At 39.6% G+C, this 22069-nt stretch overlaps 1 protein-coding gene across 2 annotated transcripts in view; it reads right to left on the bottom strand.

Moving 5' to 3' along the window:
- The window catches only part of CHCHD3 (coiled-coil-helix-coiled-coil-helix domain containing 3), a 147870-nt gene that overhangs the window by 82673 nt on the left and 43128 nt on the right, over positions 1-22069 (bottom strand). For both annotated transcript variants that reach the window (XM_065655404.1, XM_065655411.1), the window contains exon 4: positions 19605-19749. In XM_065655404.1, coding sequence (XP_065511476.1) covers positions 19605-19749 — 145 coding nt within the window. The remainder of the gene's footprint in view (positions 1-19604; positions 19750-22069) is intronic.

The raw sequence follows: 22069 nt of genomic DNA, 5'->3' as shown, positions 1-22069 counted from the left end.
CTCCATCACCAAAATGCCACATAAGCATTTGGGTTGAGTCCTGCAAGTAGAACAAACCCCAAAATCCCAAGTGCAACTCAAAACACCATGAGACGTGACCTCTAGTCACGTCTGGGAAAAATTAGTATCTTCAGGAGGAGTTCAAGTTTTCTTTTGCTTTTATAAGTCTAAGCTTTGCTTTAAAATATTTATGGAAGCCTAAATCTTGGTGTGGAATTGCCACTATTGCCTAATTGTAGAACATTTCTACACCAGAAAACATCACAAATGGGCTCATACGCCCAAGCACAAGTTTACAAATCAATTCAACTATTGAAGAAAGTCAGTCAAACTATAACTGACCACAAAACATGAGCATTCGGTCCAAAATTATCAGTTTCTTAACATACGTTCTTCCTTTAGCTCCACTATCAAAATTCACGTTTAGATACCAAGAGCCTGAAACAACCAACGGGAGAACAAAATACATATTAGTACAGGCCTAACTGATATCTTCCCACATATGAAAGCCTCTGAACACTTCAAGTTTCACAAGTTACTAGTAAAATCTGAACTAGTTCACTCTCTTTTCTCCCCCCACCAATATTCAGATTTAAATAGGCAATTTCTCAGCTCAGCCCAGAGAAGTTTTGACTTGAGAATAACGGGGAAAATCCTCATGTCCGTTGGATTCCTCTCCAAATTTAAACAAATACTGATGAAACCTTCCTAGCTCTTCACTAGATTTGCCATTTCTGTACATGAAAATACTGCAGAAACCAGTGGGGGAAAAAAAAAAAAGGTATTTTATTTCTTTTTTTATTCCAAAACACACAAGTTAGTGTTAGATAATTATCTACCACACAGGCAACTGTTCTACGGATTACATCCAAATGATAATGGAAGGTCATGTCAACGGAAATTAAACACAGGAGACGTGATTATGGAAGGAAAGCTCAATTTGCTGAAGCTCAGTCTCTGAAATCACTCGCTGACTTATCAGCTGCACTTACCAGTTTAAGGTTACAGTCCACTTTCCTCAAAGACATTTTTATTATTAAGTGTAGCCCTCAATATTAATCTTGCTGAGCTAATAAAAAAAATACATGAAAACAGCTGATCAAACCAAAACCCTTAAAATTAAATTATGGAAGTTCTACATACTAAACATCATCCCCAACAACCGAGTCGACGAGCCTGAAAAAAGTTGGTTCGAGGTAATTCTGCTCGTTTCTGCAAAGCATCACACGAGAAACACTGTTAGAAATAAAACTTCGACACACAAAATGAACCTCCATGCACGTGGAGTTCGTCACTGGCATAGGAAAAATAAGGGAATAAAATAGCTATGCTGGGGAAATTGGTGATTCTATTAGCGCAAGATTAAAATTGTTAAACCAAATGTCACGCACGTGTCTTAGTTCTCCATAGTGCCAGCCAAAATTACTTTTAAGTGTTAAAAAAGGACTAATCTGATTCAAAAGAGTATAAGTCGTCTCCATTCTCTTTATTACACTCAAAATGAAATTCTGAAGGAAAAAAAAATATATTTTAAACAACAAAGAATAGTTAAAATACTTCTATTTGTAAATATTTATTATAGATAGATACAGGGGGTTGTATTTTGCATGTTATCACACCATCTAGCTTTAAAATATACTCTTCCCTAAGCAGGAAAAAAAAAAATAGAAACCAACGACTAATAGACAAAAGACAACATGTTCTCTATTTGCTTTCTGAAATATTTTTCTCTCCGAGTAAAGCCTGTCAGTTTACATCCCCTCAATCCCTTCTCGCTGCCATTTCTGACAAAATACATTAATACCGAATTCTGGAAATTCCAGCAGTCGAGTCGCTGCACTGCAGGGATTTGCCACATGGGGGATTGCAAATCAAAGGGAATTACTGAAAAAGTTCCAGGGGAGGAAAAAGCCACAAGATCATGACACAGAGAAGGTGAAAAGTGAAAATTGATTTATAAAATGACAGTTGAAACTACCTGCATTTATACAGATGTCTTAAATATTTCTCACTAACTTACTGCTTTGGAAAAGTAAACTGGTTTTCCCCCTGAAACTGAACATTTGTATATTGCTTCTAGCAGTAAAAAAAGATAAAAACCAATAATTTTCTCTTTGCAGGGTTTGAATATTTTCTCTTTTGCAGAGATGTCAACCAGAAAAATTTAAATACATGTAAATACACTCCCCCACAAATGTATGCATGCAGGTTAGCACGGATTTCAAATCCATATCTCTTCCTATTTTCAATATTATTCCAAGAACTCACATTTATTCACACTTTGCAGTAAGTCTGAGGTCTAAACTAAGTTATATTTGACAAATCTGATACTTTAAGCGAAGGAAATTTGGCATCACTCCACTGCTAGGGACTGTGGGAACAGAAGGAAAAACAGGTTCTTTTCCATAATTTGCCAATAAGCTGGGTACTAATTTGTACTTTTTGCCCTCTCAATTCCTTTAACTTCCATTACAACTTAGCAGTGCTCAACATACAGGTGTCAGCTTCTCATAACGCAGCCCCCCCCCCGCCCCATCTAATTAATGAAACGGTAACATTAAAAACATTTATTGTACAAGGTGATAGAAGACCAGTAAAACTACTGTTTTTTCATCTCTATGTATCAATTGCCATTTATCTTACCATATTAACAGTATGGAAGTGGATTTTACTGAAATCATAAAATAGAATCATAGAATCACAGAATCATTTCAGTTGGAAAAAACCCACAGGATCATAAAGTCCAACCATAACATAACCCACCCCTGGCACTGCCCCATGTCCTGAGAACCTCATGTCCGTCTGTTCAACCCTCCAGGGATGGTGACTCCAGCACTGCCCTGGGCAGCCTGTTCCAATGCCCCACAGCCCTTTGGGGAAGAAATTGGTCCCAAGATCCAACCTCAGCCTCCCCTGGCGCAACTTGAGGCCGTTTCCTCTGCTCCTGGCGCTTGTTCCTGGGGAGCAGAGCCCGACCCCCCCTGGCTCCAAGCTCCTTTCAGGCAGGTCAGAGATCAGAAGGTCTCCCCTCAGCTCTTGTTCTCCAGCTGAACCCCCAGCTCCCTCAGCCGCCCCCATCACACTTGTGCTCCAGCCCCTTCCCCAGCTCCGTTCCCTTCTCTCAACTCGCTCCAGCACCTCAAGGCCTTTCTTGAGCCCTCAGGTGATTTTGGTGGCCCTGGTGCCGCCATTTTGTGTGTGAGGTGATCCCGCCACCCCTGGGGCCGCCATTTTGTGTGTGAGGTGATCCCGCCACCCCTGGGGCCGCCATTTTGAGCCCTGAGCTGCGGGGCCCCAAACTGCCCCCAGGACTGGAGGTTTGGCCTCCCCAGAGCCCAGCACAGGCCGGTCACTGCCCTGGGCCTGCTGGCCACACCAGTGCTGGTACCAGCCAGGGTGCTGGTGGCCTCTTGGCCACCTGGGCACACGCTGGCTCATTTTCAGCCGCTGGCACCAACACCCCCGGGTCCTTTTCCGTGGGCACTTTCCAGCCGCTCTTCCCCGATCCTGCAGCGTTCATGGGGTTGTTGTGACCCAAGTGCAGGACCCGGCACTTGGCCTTGGTGAACCTCAGACAATTGGCCTCAGCCCATCGATCCAGGTCCCTCTGTGGAGCCTCCTGCCCTCAGCAGATCAGCACTCCCACCCAGCTTGGTGTCATCTGCAAACTCACTGAGGGTGCCCTCGATCCCCTCATCCACATCATTGATAAAGAGATTAAACAGAACTGGCCCCAATACTGAGCCCTGGGGACACCATTCGTGACCGGTCGCCAACTGGATTTGGCTCCATTCACCACACCTCTTTGGGACCGGCCCTCCAGCCAGTTCTTCATACATCACAGAGCCACTAATTGATTAAAAAAAAAAAAAAAAAAATCGCATTTCTCTAAGTTATTTCAAACAGGATTTTAGATCTGAGCCTCAGCATAATACAATAAATTATCTGTAGTAACAACCTAACACTTCGGTACACAGCATAAGAACTACCTCACGTTTTTAGAAATCGATTTAATCCAGCACAATATAATTCACCCATTAAAGGGAAATTTGTATTTTCCCCCCATTCCATAGTGCACTTGGGTATTGAATCAGACGGCAAAGTGAGAAACTCCAATATAGACACTTACGCACTAAGGCCCATCACGTGAAACCACGTTCACACGTTTCAAAACAAGATTCACACTGAGCGAGTGGGTGTGGTGAGGAAATAAACCCATTTCTACTACGCGTGGAGTCACGACAACCACCAGCTGGAGGTTTGAAGAGCACAGAAATCTCGGTGCTACAAGAAAATAAAGCAGCTTTAGGATTAGAAGTAAATCCCAGGGAAATTGTTTTGGTTTGAAAATAATTTCCAGGGGAATTGTTTCATTGTAGAAAAGCATCATGTCTTCAATTTTGTTTTCAATAGACCTTTGCTTGTTACGTCAAGGTTTCCAAGAAAAATGGGTTCAGCATCAGGCAACTGTATTTTTCTTGGAGGATTCGTTCCTTACAGAGAGACCAACCTCCTGCTGCCTTACCTGGGACTGTCCCCATCCGGCATCACAGCAGCGTGTGGGGAGGAAGAGGGAGAAGCAGCACCTAAAGGTGACATCAGCTGTGATGTCACTTCTGTTACAGCAGCCCCATTGGCCAGGAGACGGGTGGGCATCATGACGTCATCAAGTGTATCACAAAGGTCAAGACTTGAAGGCAGGACTGACAGGTCCCAGTAAGGCCAGGAGATGGGCAGCGGCCATTAATTCTGGTTTTTACCAAAGAATCCGGCAACTCCAGGGTGGACGAAAGAGGGAAAAGCCACCGATACAAGAGGCAAAGAGGGACTAGAGAAAACAAACCAAATCAGTCTATTCAAAACCCTATTATTGTAGATTCATAGAATCATTTTGGTTGGAAGAGACCCTCAAGATTGAGACCAAGCATTAAGCCAACACTGCCAAGTCCACCACTAAACTATGTCCATAAGAACCTCACCTCCGCATCTGTTCAACCCTCCAGGGGTGGTGACTCCACCACTGCCCTGGGCAGCCTGTTCCAATGCCCCACAGCCCTTTTCAGGAATAAATTGCTCCTAATATCCAATCTACATCTCCCCTAGTGCAACTTGAGGCCATTTAGTTAGGGGGACTTCACTCGGCAGCTCCCCTGATGAAGCCTCAGTTCACTGCCTAAAGCCGCCCCGGCTTCCATTTCGTCCTCCATCGTATGTTGCTGCTGCTTCCACTAACTCAAATTTAAGAATTTAGTAGCAACACAGGACTCTGCACAGTTCAGGGTTTCTACACAAGCGCTGGTCCCCAATCCAACTCAACTGCTAAACCAGATGAGACATAACACAGAAATATGGCTACTCGGCACAGCACGATGTTAAAAAGCAATAGCCCTGCAATTACGACTTCTAGATATAGTTAAGTTCCCGACTAGAAGCCATTAAAGCTCCACACAAAATTGCAGACCACAATGGATGTTAATTAAACATCCTCTATTCTGAAACCAATATTTGCCTGTCTAAACTCATGCTGCTGATTGACTTTAGGCTCAGCTTATATTAGTCTGCCTCGTTCTGTTCTGTCTAGCACTGAGTCATCTGAGCACACTGAATTTCAACAGTACTACTACTGTAGTTACCTCATTTAACAGCAAAAACTCACATAGACCTTCACACCATAAGGTGCTACTGTGTTCTATCCCAGAACAGAAAAAAGAATTCTGTGAATACTGTGAGATAATATACTTATATATTTAACTTGTAAAAGCCCTTTGAGAGGCCCCAAGACAGAATTCATTCTATGGAAGCTCTCTTTATTAATAAAAGTACTTATACCAATTACTTTGAACTTCTACAGACAATGCCTGAGTTCAAACTATTTTAATCAATCCTCACAAAATCTCTTGGCAGCAGCGTACAGGAACTACACAGAGGCAGTGGAGCCATTGCGTTTCAGTCGAGCTACCAATTCTTTATGTTTATTATTCATCCTTACCATGCTTTTTAATTAATCAAACAAAATAAAACCGATGTGGTTTGCCAGATTCAAAGTCCTCCCTTATTAAAAAAGTGATTACATCCAGTAATCTGGAGTTAATATTAGAAAGGCTTTATAGAATTCTCTAGTCCATACTAACAAAGTAACTAATCATTCACAGAGATTTAAATTAATTTGGGTCAAATGAGATTCGACACCATCTTCCTGATACAGCTGCTCCCGCTGAAAATGTTCCTGATCCCACTGATGCGCTCACGGAATTGTCGGTGTGAATCCGGCAGCGAGGGCATCGGTTCGGCTCCCACCGTTCATTTCAACTACTCCAAAGGGATTTTGCCCAAAGCAAATTAGAAAAGCGCTCGCTTGAATTGCTATTCAACCGGTTGGTGAGGGACGCTCACCTCTAGGAAGGGGAAACGATCAGGAGCTGCCGAAACCTTGAAATTTCTCTACTGATATCACTGGATCTAGGAGATGATGTTGGCCAAAGCGACCAGAGTCTGGCCAGGCAGTAAATGATGGGGATGAGACGTCGCCTGAATTCCCATTTCAGCCCTGTGATGTTGTGGCTGCCAAGTGAAATTACTTGCAACGGTATACCATTTATGTTCCACAGGATTATTAATATATTTGACACAAGAAATAACAGATGTCTTAAAAGCGTGAAGCAATTTTTTCACGACAAGTTGAATTATGACACTGCATAAAAAAATAAAAAAGCTTCATTTTACAGGCACTCATTTTATCATATACTAAATACAGTGAACCTTGCCACAAAAGTATGAGTTACTAAGAATTCTGTATTTCATCTTTAGACCAAAAAACATGCTTGGAGATACCAGTTTCTTTCAAAAAGTTGGTGTTTGGCTAAACATGGTGTGGTGGCCACTATCGAAACAATTGGGATGGCTCAGGCAGAGCTGCAGTTGCTGCTGTTACTTGTTTGGGAGCTTTGTGATTTAGGAAAATCAGCAGCAATTGCTTAGCAGGTAATTAAACCATAAAGCCGCAGACCTGTGATTTTCAGTCTTTCAAAAGCAATAACCACCAGAATTCCCAGCACCATTTAAATTACTCCTGTCTGGGATCCCCAGCATCATTTGCGTGATCATTCGTTCCCTTCACATGGCTGGATTAGTGGCTTTACCCAAATTACACCCCGCTGTCGGCTGTTTTACTGAATATTCACTATAAACATCCACCTCTCAACAGACCTGGATCCACTTCTTCATTGTGATGCGGGTGTAAAGCTTGAGGATTTCTGTTGATTCACTCTGAGCCAGACCCATTAGCATACGAAAAAAATATTTCAAGTCAAATAAAACTTGAAAGACTGGCCGATTGCTTTCTTCACATTTTTTAAACCAAAAGACTGCATTATATAAATTTCATGATTCCCCTAAGTGCCTTTAAAATTACAAGCAATTTAGACTATGATTCACTTTCATGCAGACTCCGACTACATGCCATTTTTTTTCCCCCATCTCAATTAGATCTTAATATTATGGGGGCTGAAATGCATTAAATAAATCATATTTCATAGCACAGCAATAATACTTACATGCATTTTAGAAGAAATTGTCCTGCATTATAAATGTATTTATAATGTCATTACCTTATTTTCCACATTGACTGAAATATTAGGCAGCAGCGACTGCTCCGAGCTACGGATGGAAGCTTTTAGCAAACCTTATGTTTATTCTGCTGCTGGTAATTAGCTGTTTTAGTTAATATAATACAACATTTACAAACAGCAATTTATCCAATATATAAACTCGCTCCAGTAATTAGGGAGACATCGTTATTGATTAAGATTTAATATGGCGGTTGCTGTTTCTGCAAAGTACGACAGAGAGGGAACGGTCGCTAATTTGTCAGAGGACAGTTCCCAGTCATCTCCTGGCACAGCACCATGAATTTAATTCTCCAGAAGCTATTTTCTGCAATATTTTATCCAGCCTGCAAAAGTTGAAAAGGTTTGAAAGGAGCAGGTAATAACAAAAAGAAATGTAAGAGATAATAACACACCCTTTCTCTCCCAAAGAGACTTAAACCATTTGATTGTTCTTTCAACGTTACGTAAGTTACAGCTGATAGCACAAATCCCAACTCAGACATATTTGGAACAAAAAAATGTATCTATGACATAATTTTAAATTAAAACCTAAATACACTAAAACGCTATTACCAGAAGTATTAGTGTATCAGTGAATATTGAGCATTTTATTTTGTGGAGTAGTACTAACAAGAAAAATTGTCAGAGTTTCATTCCAAAAATATTTCAGTTCGTTGCAAATAAAAAAAGATATATATACAAAGAAAAGTTAACGGTATTTCAGCTACAAGTTTAAGGATGAACTCACGCTATCAAAACTTGAACCTGAACAGCAGTTTCTGGTACCAGGACTCTCTGGACTCAGGTTTAAATCCAGTAGCATTACTGAAAATGAAATATGAGTCCAAGACTTCTACTGAATTATTCGCATGAACAGACTGTTACCTGTTCGGAATATCACATTTTATACTTCCATTATAAAAAGCAAATGAGACAACTAAGTACAATTCCAGCTATTTAGATTTTCAGAACACACAACACGTTTCAGTACGAGACACAAGCAGCACGCTCAGAAGCACCAAACACTACACACAATAAACAAATGTCATAATATACAGCTAATTATTTATAATCCTGGAAATCTGAGTCAAATTCAACTTTAAATTCTATATTTAAGAAATGCTGTAATAAAGAAGACACAATTTTATTATCAGTTTCCGTTTTTACAATGCTATTTTGTTGGGCTTCGGGTGGATTCCTTTTTAACTAATGAAAGGAAAGAAGATTTCAGTATCACAGGACATATTTAAAGCCACAAAAAACTCACTAGGCCTAAAGCCTCCCTGTACATTTGACTGCAAATACATAAAAATTATATAAAATATTATACTAAACCGGAAAAATTGAGTTTTATCTCAGACACCTTCATAATATTCCAAGACATGCTCACAGACTTTTGGTAATGACAAAAAATACACACATAAAACCACAATATACACTTACTCTAGTAAACAAAATGAACAAAACTACATCTATTTTCAATCCATTCCTAGATACTTGTGGAATTCATAGAGTAAGACTCAAGAATTCACTTCAAGGTATTGTTATAATTTAACCCAGTTACATACATATAACGAGCAGGGGAATACTGGAGGAACGGGGTTTGTGTTACAGACAAAGTCAGGAAAACTATTATATTCATTAAAATGCTCCTAAAATGACTAGTTTATCATCATTGCCACAGAACAGAGCAAGCTGGGCATAAATTATTTATGATGTGTAACAGTTTAATGGAGTATAAAATAGCTTTTTTTTCTTCTCACTAGTAGTACAAGTTCTGAGGTTTTTTTGTTGTCACCTCCACACGCAGCAACGTTCTCTACTCTTCAACAATTATGACAGATGCAACAATTTTAAAAATTGTTCTATACACGCTAAGTTAAAGGAATTACTTATACCACCTATTTATCATTTTCTTCAAGTGCTATCATAGCAGAGAACTGTTGAACTGCATGAAATTCAAGTAAATTACAGGACGGGTGTCACCTGCTCCAGAATTTTAGGAAAATTCTTGTATCAAAACCTGCGTACGGCGTGAGACCATCATCAAAACCACCGCTATGGGAGGGTGCACTGAGCCCAACTTTCATCTCCCTCTGTGGCCACTATCCCTCCATAATCGTGCAGAATACGCTTCAATCTTGGGAAATTAGAATCGTAACATCATATAATGGTTCTGGTAGGAAAAGCTCTCCAAGATCATGAAGTTCAACCATTAACCCACCCCTGGCACTACCCCATGTCCCTGAGAACCTCATCTCCGTCTGTTCAACCCTGCATGGATGGTGACTCCAGCACTGCCCTGGGCAGCCTGTTCCAATGCCCCACAGCCCTTTGGGGAAGAAATTGTTCCCCAGATCCAACCTCAACCTCCCCTGGTGCAACTTGAGGCCATTTCTTCTTGTCCTCTGTCTTGTAACTTGGGAAAAGAGACTTGGTGACTGAGCAGAAATGTGTGATTACCCATGGGACCAAGGGGATTTTAAATACCAAACAGTTAAAACCTTGGAAAGTCAGAATTACAGAGTGTACTGTATATCACATACGGACAAGGAAGCCATGGTACGGAAACACTCAGTCCCACCGGTTCCTCACAAATGATCAAGAATCATTCTTCACAAAAGAATAACCATGTTCTGATTTAGGATCACAGGATGGTTTTGGGTGGAAAGGCCCTTCCCAGCTCCCCCAGTGCCCCCCCTGCCATGAGCAGGGACATCTGCACCAGCTCCGGTTGCTCAGAGCCCCGTCCAGCCTGGCCTGGGATGTCTCCAGGGATGGTTCAGCCACCACCTCTCTGGCCAACCTGGGCCAGGCTCTCAATACCCTCCCTGTAAAACATTTCTTCCTTATGTCCAATCTAAACTTAGCCTGTTTCTGTTTAAAACCATCGCCTCTTGTCCTGTCACTACAGGCCTTGGTGAAAATTCTCTCTCCATCTTCATTCTAAGCCCCCTTTATACATTTAAAGGCCCCAAGAAGGTCTCCTTGGCGCCTTCTCTTCTCCGGGATGAAGTTGTGCAACTCTTTGTTTGCATTAGGTAAAGCCTTCCAAAAATAAATTAAGGACAAGGGAGACGCTTCATAACAAAAAAATGCAGCATGGGAATAGTTCTCATTGTGAGTCATTGTCTAATTTATTATCAGCATGTTTTGTGTGATGTGGATGTGGGCACCATTGTGATATTTATCCTTTTTGGGTGCAAATCACCTTAATCAAATACACCGTCTACACGAGAAGACATTGACACTTGAGCTGGAGCCCATAAGGCTCAGACAATCAGATACCAAAAAACAGACACTTCATAAAGTTGACATGCAAAACAAGTCAGAATCGCATCCTAAAAGCCCCTATTTCCCTTCAATTATGAAGAGATCCTCAGTTCTGGAACAGCCGAGCAGACCAGTAACCAGCTGAAACCAGTAACCTCTGCTTGCCAATGAACTGGGCACTTATACTTCAGATCAAAGTGGACAGTACAACCACACACACACAAACACAACTCAATACTAAGCTTTTAAGGCAGTACAGATTGAAGACAACTCTATTTAGGTTGATCCTCTGTATAATTAACTGTAACACATGCGAAAGTAAAACTGAACAGGTAGTAAAACTTCTTTTGTGAGTAATTGTGAACGAACCCCTGTATTTTTCCACCGATTTATTGATCAGACTTACATTGAAAGCTACCAAGAAAATAAGTAGTTGTCTCCACCATCTATACAAAAGCCTTATCTCATCATCTCCACAACACAAAATGACTTTCCATTCATTTTCCACTCCACAGAGCTCAGGCTACAGTGTCTGAAGTGAGAGAGTTCAAGATGTTACATGGTTCACCTCCACCTTTTCAGAGGGTTTAAGCCAAGTTCATTTCATTCACTTGAGGGGAAAATAAAAAAAAAAAAAAAAAAAAAAAAGAGAGGAGAGAGAAAACCCTCCATTAACAATAAAAATATTTCTTTTTGTTCTGCTGAGAAGTTGGAGCATTCATGGAGTTTCCAAGGTATCCGATACCCGCCAGGAGAGCGGTGCCTATCACACCAATTTCAATGCACACCCTCCTGCCTCCAGGAAAATCAAACTAAACATCCATAAGCCTCTAAAACTAACAAAAAAAAAAAAAGTCATAACACACCCCCCACTGCTCAGTCTCAATAATTTAATCATTTTTTGTCAGAGCTTGGGGAGAAAAACCAGGCACTATTTTTCAGCTGTGCAATAACTCACTTGCAGGTAGCACATTCAAAGAATTGTTTTCTCAGGTTCAGTATCTTCTTATAACATCATTACTTTCAAAAGCAGTAACTATGATTTTTCCCCCCCCCACACACACTTCAAACAGGCAGATACAAGAAAAAAATTGCAATATTGCACAAGTTACTAGAAAGTAAAACAAAAAACCCAAGTAACCTACTCAATTGAGTACTTTTCAAGTCTCCCATTACTACGGCAGAACCAACATCCCTCTTGCCGACCTTCGGAAGCATTGAAAGAAGATCTGATGTTCTAGAGACTTTTCTCTTGCACCAAAATAGCAGGTACATGAAAACATCACCATGAGTCTTCTGTCATCACTTGAATTTTTGGTAGCGAATACAACAACAGCACAAAGACTGAATATCATAGAACAGCGACATCAAGACCACTACTCAGAATAGTGACCTTTTAGTAAATAGTGACCTTGTTGTGGATAGATGGCCGAATCCTTCCCAAACTGTCCTGTTTCAATGGCTTGGTCCTCTTGCAGCTGGTGTTACCCATGTTCGACAGTGAAGAGTTCTCAGTAAGTTATAGATACTATGAAGTACGGCTTTTCATTAATTATTGAGGTGGTCATTAGTAAAACAAACCGTTCTTAGTTTCCTTTCCCTCTGTACCCCAAAAAACACCCTTTATTTTTGTACATCTTCTAATTCAACGCAAAGAAAGACCAATAACTAGAGTAACAGAGACACGATATTTACCTCGCCAAAATTAACCTAACCTGAGAGCAAATAAAAACGAAATTCAAGTTCGAATGGGGAGTTTCAGGACCCAGCAAACTTCTGTTGAAATGGAGGCGACTGTATCATGTTCCAAGACTTGGCGAATGACCACGTTTTAATCCGTCGCGTGTATTCGTACCACGTCAAATACAAGGACGTATCTTGACAACCCTTAGATTGGACTTTCGTTGGGCAATACAACTGGAAGAGTGTACATGCTCCCAAGGCCCAAAAATCACCAAAAACAGGTGGGATTGGAATATTTATATACAAATATTGCGCTAAAAGCTTCAAGAGAACATTATTTTAAAACATTCTCCTCAAGACATTTTGGTATTCTCTGGAAGAAGGGAAAATATATGTAAAAAGGATTAATACACTTACTTTTTGCCCATGCATGACAAGGAATGATGATATTCATTTGAGAAGTTAGCACGGCAATTTCGTTCGCTGTTCAATAAAATGGGAGTAGCAAGAACAAATTGGTTAATGAATGAGGGAGGAGAGCGCAGAGCATTATGCAGGGAATCTATAAAAATGAACTCAATTTGAATTCAAGCAGAAGAACAAATTGATGGAGCAGCAGGCTTTGGAAAACACTAGATCTTCATCTGGATGCTGAGATAACACAGTGATTAATTTTGCTTGTCAGATATCTTGGGTTTTGCTATGTAAGAATTAAAAAAAATAACACTTTTAAATGCTTTTTGACTATCAAAACATTCTTCTCAGCACTCTCAAAAAGAAATTTGAAAGAGAATAAGTCTTCCCCATATGTACCTTATTTGCCTTCAAAATTTTCTAGTTTTACTGTGTTTCTCCTGTCTGTCAAACTTCGACACAGAAAAAAATAACCATTATATATAAAAATATTTTTTAAAAACTACACACACGTCTATAACATGTTCCAAGCGAAAAGCTGATGGACGAAAGTATTTGTATTGTTCCCTTGAAACAAATACTTTAAACAACAGAATGTACATTGTAAAGGGACAGAAGAGACACACAGGGAAGGAACTTTTTCTAGTTCACAGGCACTTAATGGCAGTTTCAAAGATAAAATAAAACATTTGCTGAACAGTTCACATGACAGATCGTACCGGGATTACAACCTACGGCATAAAGATACTATCACTCACAGGCTATTTTAAATTATTTTTACTGTTTAACTATACCAAGAGGAGGGGAAAATGGTTCACTCTTGTTAATCAAGTAATTCTACCCATGCAAATAAGCCTTCACCATTTCTTCAAGGGACACTTATTTCTCCAGATTAAAAATAAAAAAATCACGATTTGCAAATATCTGGTAGGAAATCCCAACGCTGCATTGCTGGAAAAAAATGTTCTTGATCTCTATTTGCACAGCAACAGCTGCTTTTTCATACACAAAAGTTTCACATCATCTCTTTAACGTCCCAGAAAATATAAAGTCTCATTTCTGTCCCAACCATCTCACCGCTGCAGTAGACATGCTAGGAAGAGGTGGGGAGAGTCAGTGAGACAAGAAAAGCCACATCTATGATATTCTGATTATTTGAAGATGAACACGTGCACTGCAATAGTTGACTATTTTGAAAATGTAAATGACTTTATTGTATCCTTCTCTAACAAAAAAAAAAACCACACAACCAAACCGCTTTCCCTCAAAACACAACAGATCACATCCTCAATATTCAAAAGTAACTGTTTCTTCTGCTTTTTTTTGTCTTTTATCCCATCTTCTACAACAGGAAAAACAAAACCCGGCAAATTGCTTCTGTCTGTATCACAATAGTACTAATACAAAAAGACTATCTGCTGCAACAAACCTGCTGTTTCTGGACAGCAGCAGCACCAGTGTACGGCAAAAAAAAAAAAAGAATCTGAATAAAATCTTACGAGAACATCTCCAAAAATGTCTCCTTTCGATGAGAAATAACTACTTTCTAAACTCTAAAATTGAAGAACAAGAGACAAACCAACTGTCACTATCATTCGTTTTGTACCATGCAGTTTCCAAACCTCAAGTCTAACTTTCCAATAGGAGCCTTTAGTATTTTTACTCGTGCAAATTGTCAGTTCAGTCACCAAACGTACTGTACTTTTCAGAAAAGCTACAGTCAGCAATCACGTTTTGCCTCGGGCTATGTAGCTTACCTCAAATTGTTTCAGATTCATCTAGAAAGATGCATTTTTTTCTATTAGAATGATGAATGAGCTAAATGAGGTATGTAATAAATACTGTAGGTTTGTAAACAGGCTGCTTTTCTCGGGAGAACTAATGCCTTAACTCATTTAGTAATTCTTCCTCCTGGTATTTGCTGGTGAAGTCAGCCTTAAAATACGGTTAGGACGGGACTGTTTGGAAAGAGCAGGAAGGGTCAGAAAATAATCTGTTTACGGAAAATAGGGGACCTGCTCTTGACAAAATTAATCAATGGAGGACAGGAAAAATAAATGTAACACTGAAGCAAAGGTCATTGGTAGCGCACGTAGGGAGCGAGTAGGACCAGCCAGCCAAGGATGACAAGGAAAATATCCAAACAGTTGAGGCACAGAGGGGTGAAACGCTACTTTAACAATATGTATTCAATTATGACAACAGGGCAAATTCATTCCTAACGAGTCAACGCGCTTCGGCTCTAATATATCAAGGAATGCATTTGGTCTATCGATTTCCGTGCTCAGAAAAGTTAAAAGAAGAATTATACATCTCCTATGATTTTGCTAGGAAAAAATATTCAATAATCTGATTACCACATTGACCTAAGGAACAAAAAGGGCCTTTTATTTTAAGGCTACTCCTGTCAAATGGATTTTTGAACACAATTTATCAATAGACCTCCTTGCATAGAAAATAAATTTACAAAGCAAAAAATACCTCAGCAACAAGAGAGTTCATTCTCTAACAGGTGCTTCAATGAAAGTCTAAACAATACACAGGGAAATAGATACAATTTTATTAGTATGAATACAAATTACTAATGATAGCGATAATCAAATTTTAATGTTATGGTTACAGCAAATGAACAAAACAATATTTCTGTGCCGCTTCAAAGGGAAATGAGACTTTAATGTCATTGGCAGCTCAATAAAACCATTTTCTAACATACAGGGTCTTAATGACAGTTCATTTCAGTCCCGACAGAGAAGCAAATAAGTTAACCAGAAACTCCAGCTCATTATAAGGAGATGGAAACACAACGGGTCCTCTGCACTTTGGATAACTATTGATTTTTTTTCCCTCCATATTCTCTACATCTCACCCTGACTCACATAATAACTCAAGTGATGGAACATCAATACGCTATTCATGGCAAAGCTCCCGCATTTAAAGCCACTCAACAAGACGATGCCCAACTCCACTATACGCAATTTTTAGATGTGCAAAGATCTCCAATAATAAATAAGGCAAAGGAGGATTAGGCTGCTGCCCACGTAACAGGAATATTCTTGGGGTGGTCAGAAGTCTGGGGCCTTCCACTGCACCCATATTTGCTAACGAGGATCACGCCAGTACCAAAATTCTTTATGGCTGGACTGAAATAAAAGACTTAACTTATTATGACATCCTCCTTCAAGAAGGATGGGCAGAAAAAGTACCATATACATGCTAAGAGTATGGAGGAAATTTTTTTGTCACCTTGCTACAAACAGTTATCACGTACGACTTGAAGCACGTGGTGTGTTCCGTGCTTTGGTGAAAATACTGGTGGTTTGCAAACACCACGCCTGAAAATGGACTGTAAGTAAAGCTAAAGGTACAAAACCACTAAATGAACCGGCCTTGGCACCAAAAAGTTCTCGTTTTCTTTCCCCAGCAACTTGCCTTCCACGCACAGTTCACCTCCTCAGCTCTGTTATTTTTGTAGCCGAGCTAGAAAGCAGATTGTGGGCACGTCTACATTTGAAAAAGCCTCCAAGACTGATTTGTGTTGCGTTACCTTCAGTCCAGATCCGCACTGACACAACAGAAAAGGAGGAGAACTGCAGAGCAGCGATGGAAATAGGTAGAAAAAAAAAGGTAGAGAAACTCTTCAGGAGCAAAGCAGTTGTTAACACCCAACACCGATGTACGTCTGACCCTTCAGAATGAGATAGTTCACATCACTTGCTAGACAGGACAGGGAAAAAAATACACTTCTCGAAGTCAATGACATCTGAAGGTATTACTAAAGGAATCAAGAGCAGCTGGATTGATTTCTACTGAATTTGAGCACCAGCAGTTGAACAAATCCTCACACTGACTCCAGGAGGGACTGCTCAGGATTTGGGTAGGGTCTGGAAATTCCAGGACCAACTGTAACTTCTCCCTTGGTTGATACAAATATCAGAATAACTGGTTTGTAAACCTCAGCAGTTCAACCATCATTAACTCGTTTATCAGCTCTGAATTTATTTCGGAGATTTTATGAACACCCTTAACAAGTGTCACAATTTTCCTCATTCTGCTTACTTAAAACAAGAAGTAATAATTTTAAAGTATTCCTTCCTTCTTCACCTTACCTTGCTGTTCAAGCTCTGCCGACTACTTCTACGTTTTTGGTTTTGGAGTTTGTGTTTGTCTGGGCTTTTTACTGATTTGAGAAGATTAACTTAAAGACACCAATAACATTTTCCTGTAGTTCTTGCCACCTGCAAAGCTTTCACCCATTTAACTGTTCGTTTTAGCTTCATTTTATCCACTTGTCGCATTTGTACCAAGAGCTCATGGTAACTTTTGGGGTGTTAACACTCAAGTTTTTCCTTTCTGGAACTATAAGCAACAGTTGATATTAAAATTGTGTAAGATTGGGAAACAGTACTCCAATCTAACAATTTTGCGTCTATTAAAATAAGCAAACTTTAGAAAGAAAAATCAAATTCTCCCTTTCTAACCAGCATTTCTTTTCCTGTGCACTACTTAAAATGAATCAGTAGCAGAGGAATTCCTTTTGCAGGTAATGCTACTGACACATCAGAAACACACTTTCTCTCTCAAAAGAAGAATTTCACAGGCTAGATCAAATCCAGCCTACATAAAATATAAACCTACCATAGCGGTCTACTAGAACGCGGAATTACTCATTCTACCTGACAATGGTACACACTGATATATCCCTCTGTGTTACACATTTTATAAATTCAGCTTGGATGCATGAAACAAACAGCCAGCAGAAAAAAAATGAAGCCGAGGAAGTAAAAACCAGCCAGTTGCAAGAAAATAAGGGAGGCAATTTAGAGAAGGACTTGCAAAGAAAGGCAGAATTACTCAATGTTTTCATGTTTAGACCCATTTTAAGGAAACAAACACACAAAGCCTACTTGCTACTTTGTCATCTTGTGATGCACTTCAAAGAACCAACAAGCTATAGTGGAAATGACGAATTTGCAGTAGGAATAGCAAACGTGTGCAGTGATTTTCAAAGATATTTTAAATTTTCACAGATCAAAACAGTAAGATGATCAAAAATGATACACTGGGATATATTAATGTTCTTCCAACTCAATGCACAGCAACAGAACTCACCTTGCGCCAATGCTCCCCACGTTGATAAAGTTCAAAATTAGTTAACAGCAATTCCCTATTGCTTCCCGTAGGCAGCGCTAACTTAAAATATCCTACAGTCAGTAAAAGTTAACAATAAAATTGACATAATGGCTAAATAAACCAGATAAATATCCGTAATAAGAAATCTCTGAAGTGTGTGGCTGATGAGAAAGACACCGTGTGTTTCTCAGTACAGTAGTAAGTGAAAGACGCAAACCCCCCGGTAATTATGCAAATTAACATTCCCCATAATAAATCTGCAGCTCCTCATTAGGCTGAAGCCACAAACCCCTTATGTCTCTTGCACAATATGAAGAATCCAAGGGCTTAAAGCAAAAGACATAGGCTGTACCGTGGTCATCATTCCTCTCCATTTTCCTTTGTTCCCATATTTTAAAATAACGAAATAGTAAATATTTGTTTAGCATATTGTAATTTTTCTTCAATGCCAACATTACCATAGAGCTGAAAAAGCATCAGGAAATGTCTGCAGAAGATACTTATACTCAGGTGCACTTGGTTAAAAGTTGTTTGGTTTTAAATTTTGGGAAAAAAAACCACAGAGGTGATAGATTTTTAGTTACACAGTCAAGATAAAGCTATTGCTTATTGAAGTGATTGGTTTACTATGTTACTAACCAATAAATCTTTGAAAGCTTTGATTTTATTTCAGTTACAGAGGGCTAAACAAAATTTATAGGCATGCTGACCCAAGTAATGCCATCTATTTTAACAGGAATGCTCACATAAGTATTTTAAAATTTCTTTTTTTTGAAAATAGCACTTTGTTTACTATTTCTATTCAAGTAGTTTAAAAAAAAACCACCAGCATATTCATACCTCAGAGAATAATGATGATTGTTAAAAAGAAGAGTCAATATAAGCTCAATATAGCAAGAAACCACAATATATAAGTAGTTATAAATCTGCCAGACATTTGAACTGGACTGAAATATATACTGTCAGTTTTCAGAGGAAAACAGCCGTATTTTACAACTTCCCTGTCAGAAAGTTTTTAGACATCAGCTCTAATAAAATATGATGCTTTGACGCAAAATTTTTCACAAAACTCGTTCCAATCGAAGTTAAACTTCGTTGGTGTTTTATGGCATATAAAAGACTTCAAAAACCTTACTCCTTGAATTCTTATTGTTCACCAGAAATATCGTTGATTTCCTTTACATCCAAAGTGATTAATTTCTGGAAAAATTCTCTTCTATTCTGTAACTTCTTAACATGAAATAAGCACATAGAGCAAATAGACCAAGACTATCACTCTTCCACCCTCCAGAAAAAAAATTGCTTTTAATATTTTCCACATACAAAAGATGACGCATATTTACAACCTTCGAAGGTTAGGCCCTTTCTCAAAAATGCCACAATATTAAGTCGTAACAAAAAGACATCTGCTTCCCTCTTCTACCAGTAGTTTGAAGCAAGTGTGAAGAGCCGGTCGGTCGAACAATCAGAGAGTTGTATAAGAGTTTGTGAACTTACAAAACGTTGGGCCTTCTGGCGTTCCTCCTCCGTGGCGGCTCTTTCCCGGAGAATGGCTCGAGTCAAGTGTTCGTTGGAAGAAATCCGCTCTTGTTCCAGGAGTTTCCCAAATTCATCTCGCGCATACGCTTGTTCTTGTTTCAGTCTGCAGGAGGCGGAGAGAAATTTAGATTAAAAGTCTGCTTTCTAAATATATTTTAAAGGACGCAGACACTTTAAAGGCAGTCACTAATACGTTATTATCAGCTTCTTAAGATGCCTAAATAAAAGTATTTCCTAACAATGCAAGAAGCCTGAGATTTAAGCGTTAAAATCGGAATACGCAACAACTATAAACCTTAGCACCGCTATTCGTTAAATGACACAACGGCAACCAATTGAAGCACTTTACGAATATATACCGTTAAGTAAGAAAAATACGCATGAAGCTCTAGTTGTTTGTTGGTTGGGTTTGATCTGGTTTTAAGGAGCATTTTTTCCAGGAAAATCCTTCTCCCACCAGCCATGGACACCTAATTTCCAGCTAAATCCTCCTTTACTGCAATGGGACCATGTTCGCCTAACCCTGGACATACCATAAAGCTAAATACTGCATCTATTTACCAAGCTGCAAAATGACCAAAAAACCATAATAAACCTCTCCCAGCAATTTGAAAAGATGAGATGAAAACAACTATTAAACTTGTTGCCGAGTTCACAAAGGCAGCTCCACTCCCAGAATATTTTCAACATTAAAGTGTCACAAACCATCAATATATTTGAAATATTCACTGTAGCGCTTGATAGAAGCGCAGCACATGTAATTTCCATGAAAATACGTAGATATAACCTGCTTGGCTAATAAAACTTATCTGTTGCGTGTATGTTGTGACACTGAACACAGAGTCAGCATTAGGGAACTCAGAAGAGAAATGACACTACGAAACACCGGTTTTTCAAATAGATTTTTTCAAGAGTGATGGAGACGAAGCTTAAGTATTCTCAGTGCATTTATATGTTGTCAAGGGAGTTTCAGAAAACAAATCATAATGAGTAGGGTCACTTTGTAAAAGGTACCAGCATTACAGTGCATTAGATTCTCCCCCAGGGAAAATATTTAAGTGAGGTGGGGAGGAAAAAAAAAAAAGTCAATTACAAGATGCATTACTTGTGTGCTCAGACACAACCCTCTGAAATGCAGCAACCAACTGGGAATCTTTATGAGAAGTTTATTAAGCAGCATCTTCAATTACTCCAGGAAAAAAAAAAAGTCAGATTATGCAGACACGGACCAAGTTCCATTAAGTGATTTCCCAAGGTCCCCCAAATTATTGCGGCAGCATTGATAGAACAAATCCTTCACACAATCGATGGCGCAGTCAAAACATGCTGGTTGTCTTTTCGATTGGAGAAATTGTGTTTTGTCTAAAAAGCAAAAAAACGTGTCAAAATAGAAGCCTCAGCAGCCTTTTCTGGTGAGATACAGCAGCGAAGGCGTTGAGCATTGCCAGAGACTGAGAGATGCTCCTTCCTTGCTGGATTTTACTACCCACAAGTGGTTTTTCCCCTAAAAACATCTCATTATGCACGCCGTACCTAGCAAAGAAAATATAGAGTATCAGACGATATCTGGGAAAGGCTGCCAGCGGTTTCCACATTACAAACTCTCCAAAATTAAAACAAAAAAACCCAAAAAACAACCAACCAACCACCAAACCTTAGATGTTTACATCTAATTCTTGGCAAATTGCTTCTGTATTTGACACAAGCTCAGTCCTTCTCAACTCGTCGTTTTGCCCCTGGAATTATGAACCTTCAGAAGGTCTCCTCTCTACCTCTCTTGCAAAAAAAAAAAAAAAAAAAAAATAAAATCAGTTTTCCTAACACTTAAGAATAACGGGCTCCTAATGTCAGGATAAAGCCTTTGATGGCTTAACCCAACCGCTGTTACGTTCAGCTTCCCTGCTAAGTGCCTACAGAGGGACAAGATGCTCTTTTCTACTTTTGCCAAAACTCCGCGTGTTCTTTGCTGCAAACTTGCTCCGAGACAATGACCCAGAACCTCATCTACATACGAGACTCACTCATCTGACTCCGCACGCCACAGCGAGCCCTTCTAAAGCTTTTTCGTCAGCAGCTCTGACATCCCATGGAATTAGTGACAAAGCTGTGGGTACGGCCACACCACTGACAGGGACAGCTTTATAACGCTGGTTTTCCACAAGTGGAGAACTCAGGGCAAGACTTGTTATTTTGACCTTAACCCGCTCCTTTAAAATCAGTTCATGTATCTTGATACTACCTTTTATAGCCACTCCAGTTTCGAGTATCTTCTTGGCCATGAAGAGCTGTGTCCTACCACAGGATGGGGACAAGACACCCAAAATTGGCACCTAGAAAATCCCTGCCGAAGTTGTAGGACCCCATGCCTGACCCTGTAAGTTACGACCTCCAAAGCAAACCATGTGACAATCCCAAAAAAAGGA

Source organism: Caloenas nicobarica, chromosome 1 (genome assembly GCF_036013445.1).
Source record: "Caloenas nicobarica isolate bCalNic1 chromosome 1, bCalNic1.hap1, whole genome shotgun sequence".
Classification (NCBI taxonomy): domain Eukaryota; kingdom Metazoa; phylum Chordata; class Aves; order Columbiformes; family Columbidae; genus Caloenas; species Caloenas nicobarica.
The sequence above is the reverse complement of the archived record's forward strand: the minus strand, read 5'-3'. Positions and strand labels throughout refer to the sequence as shown.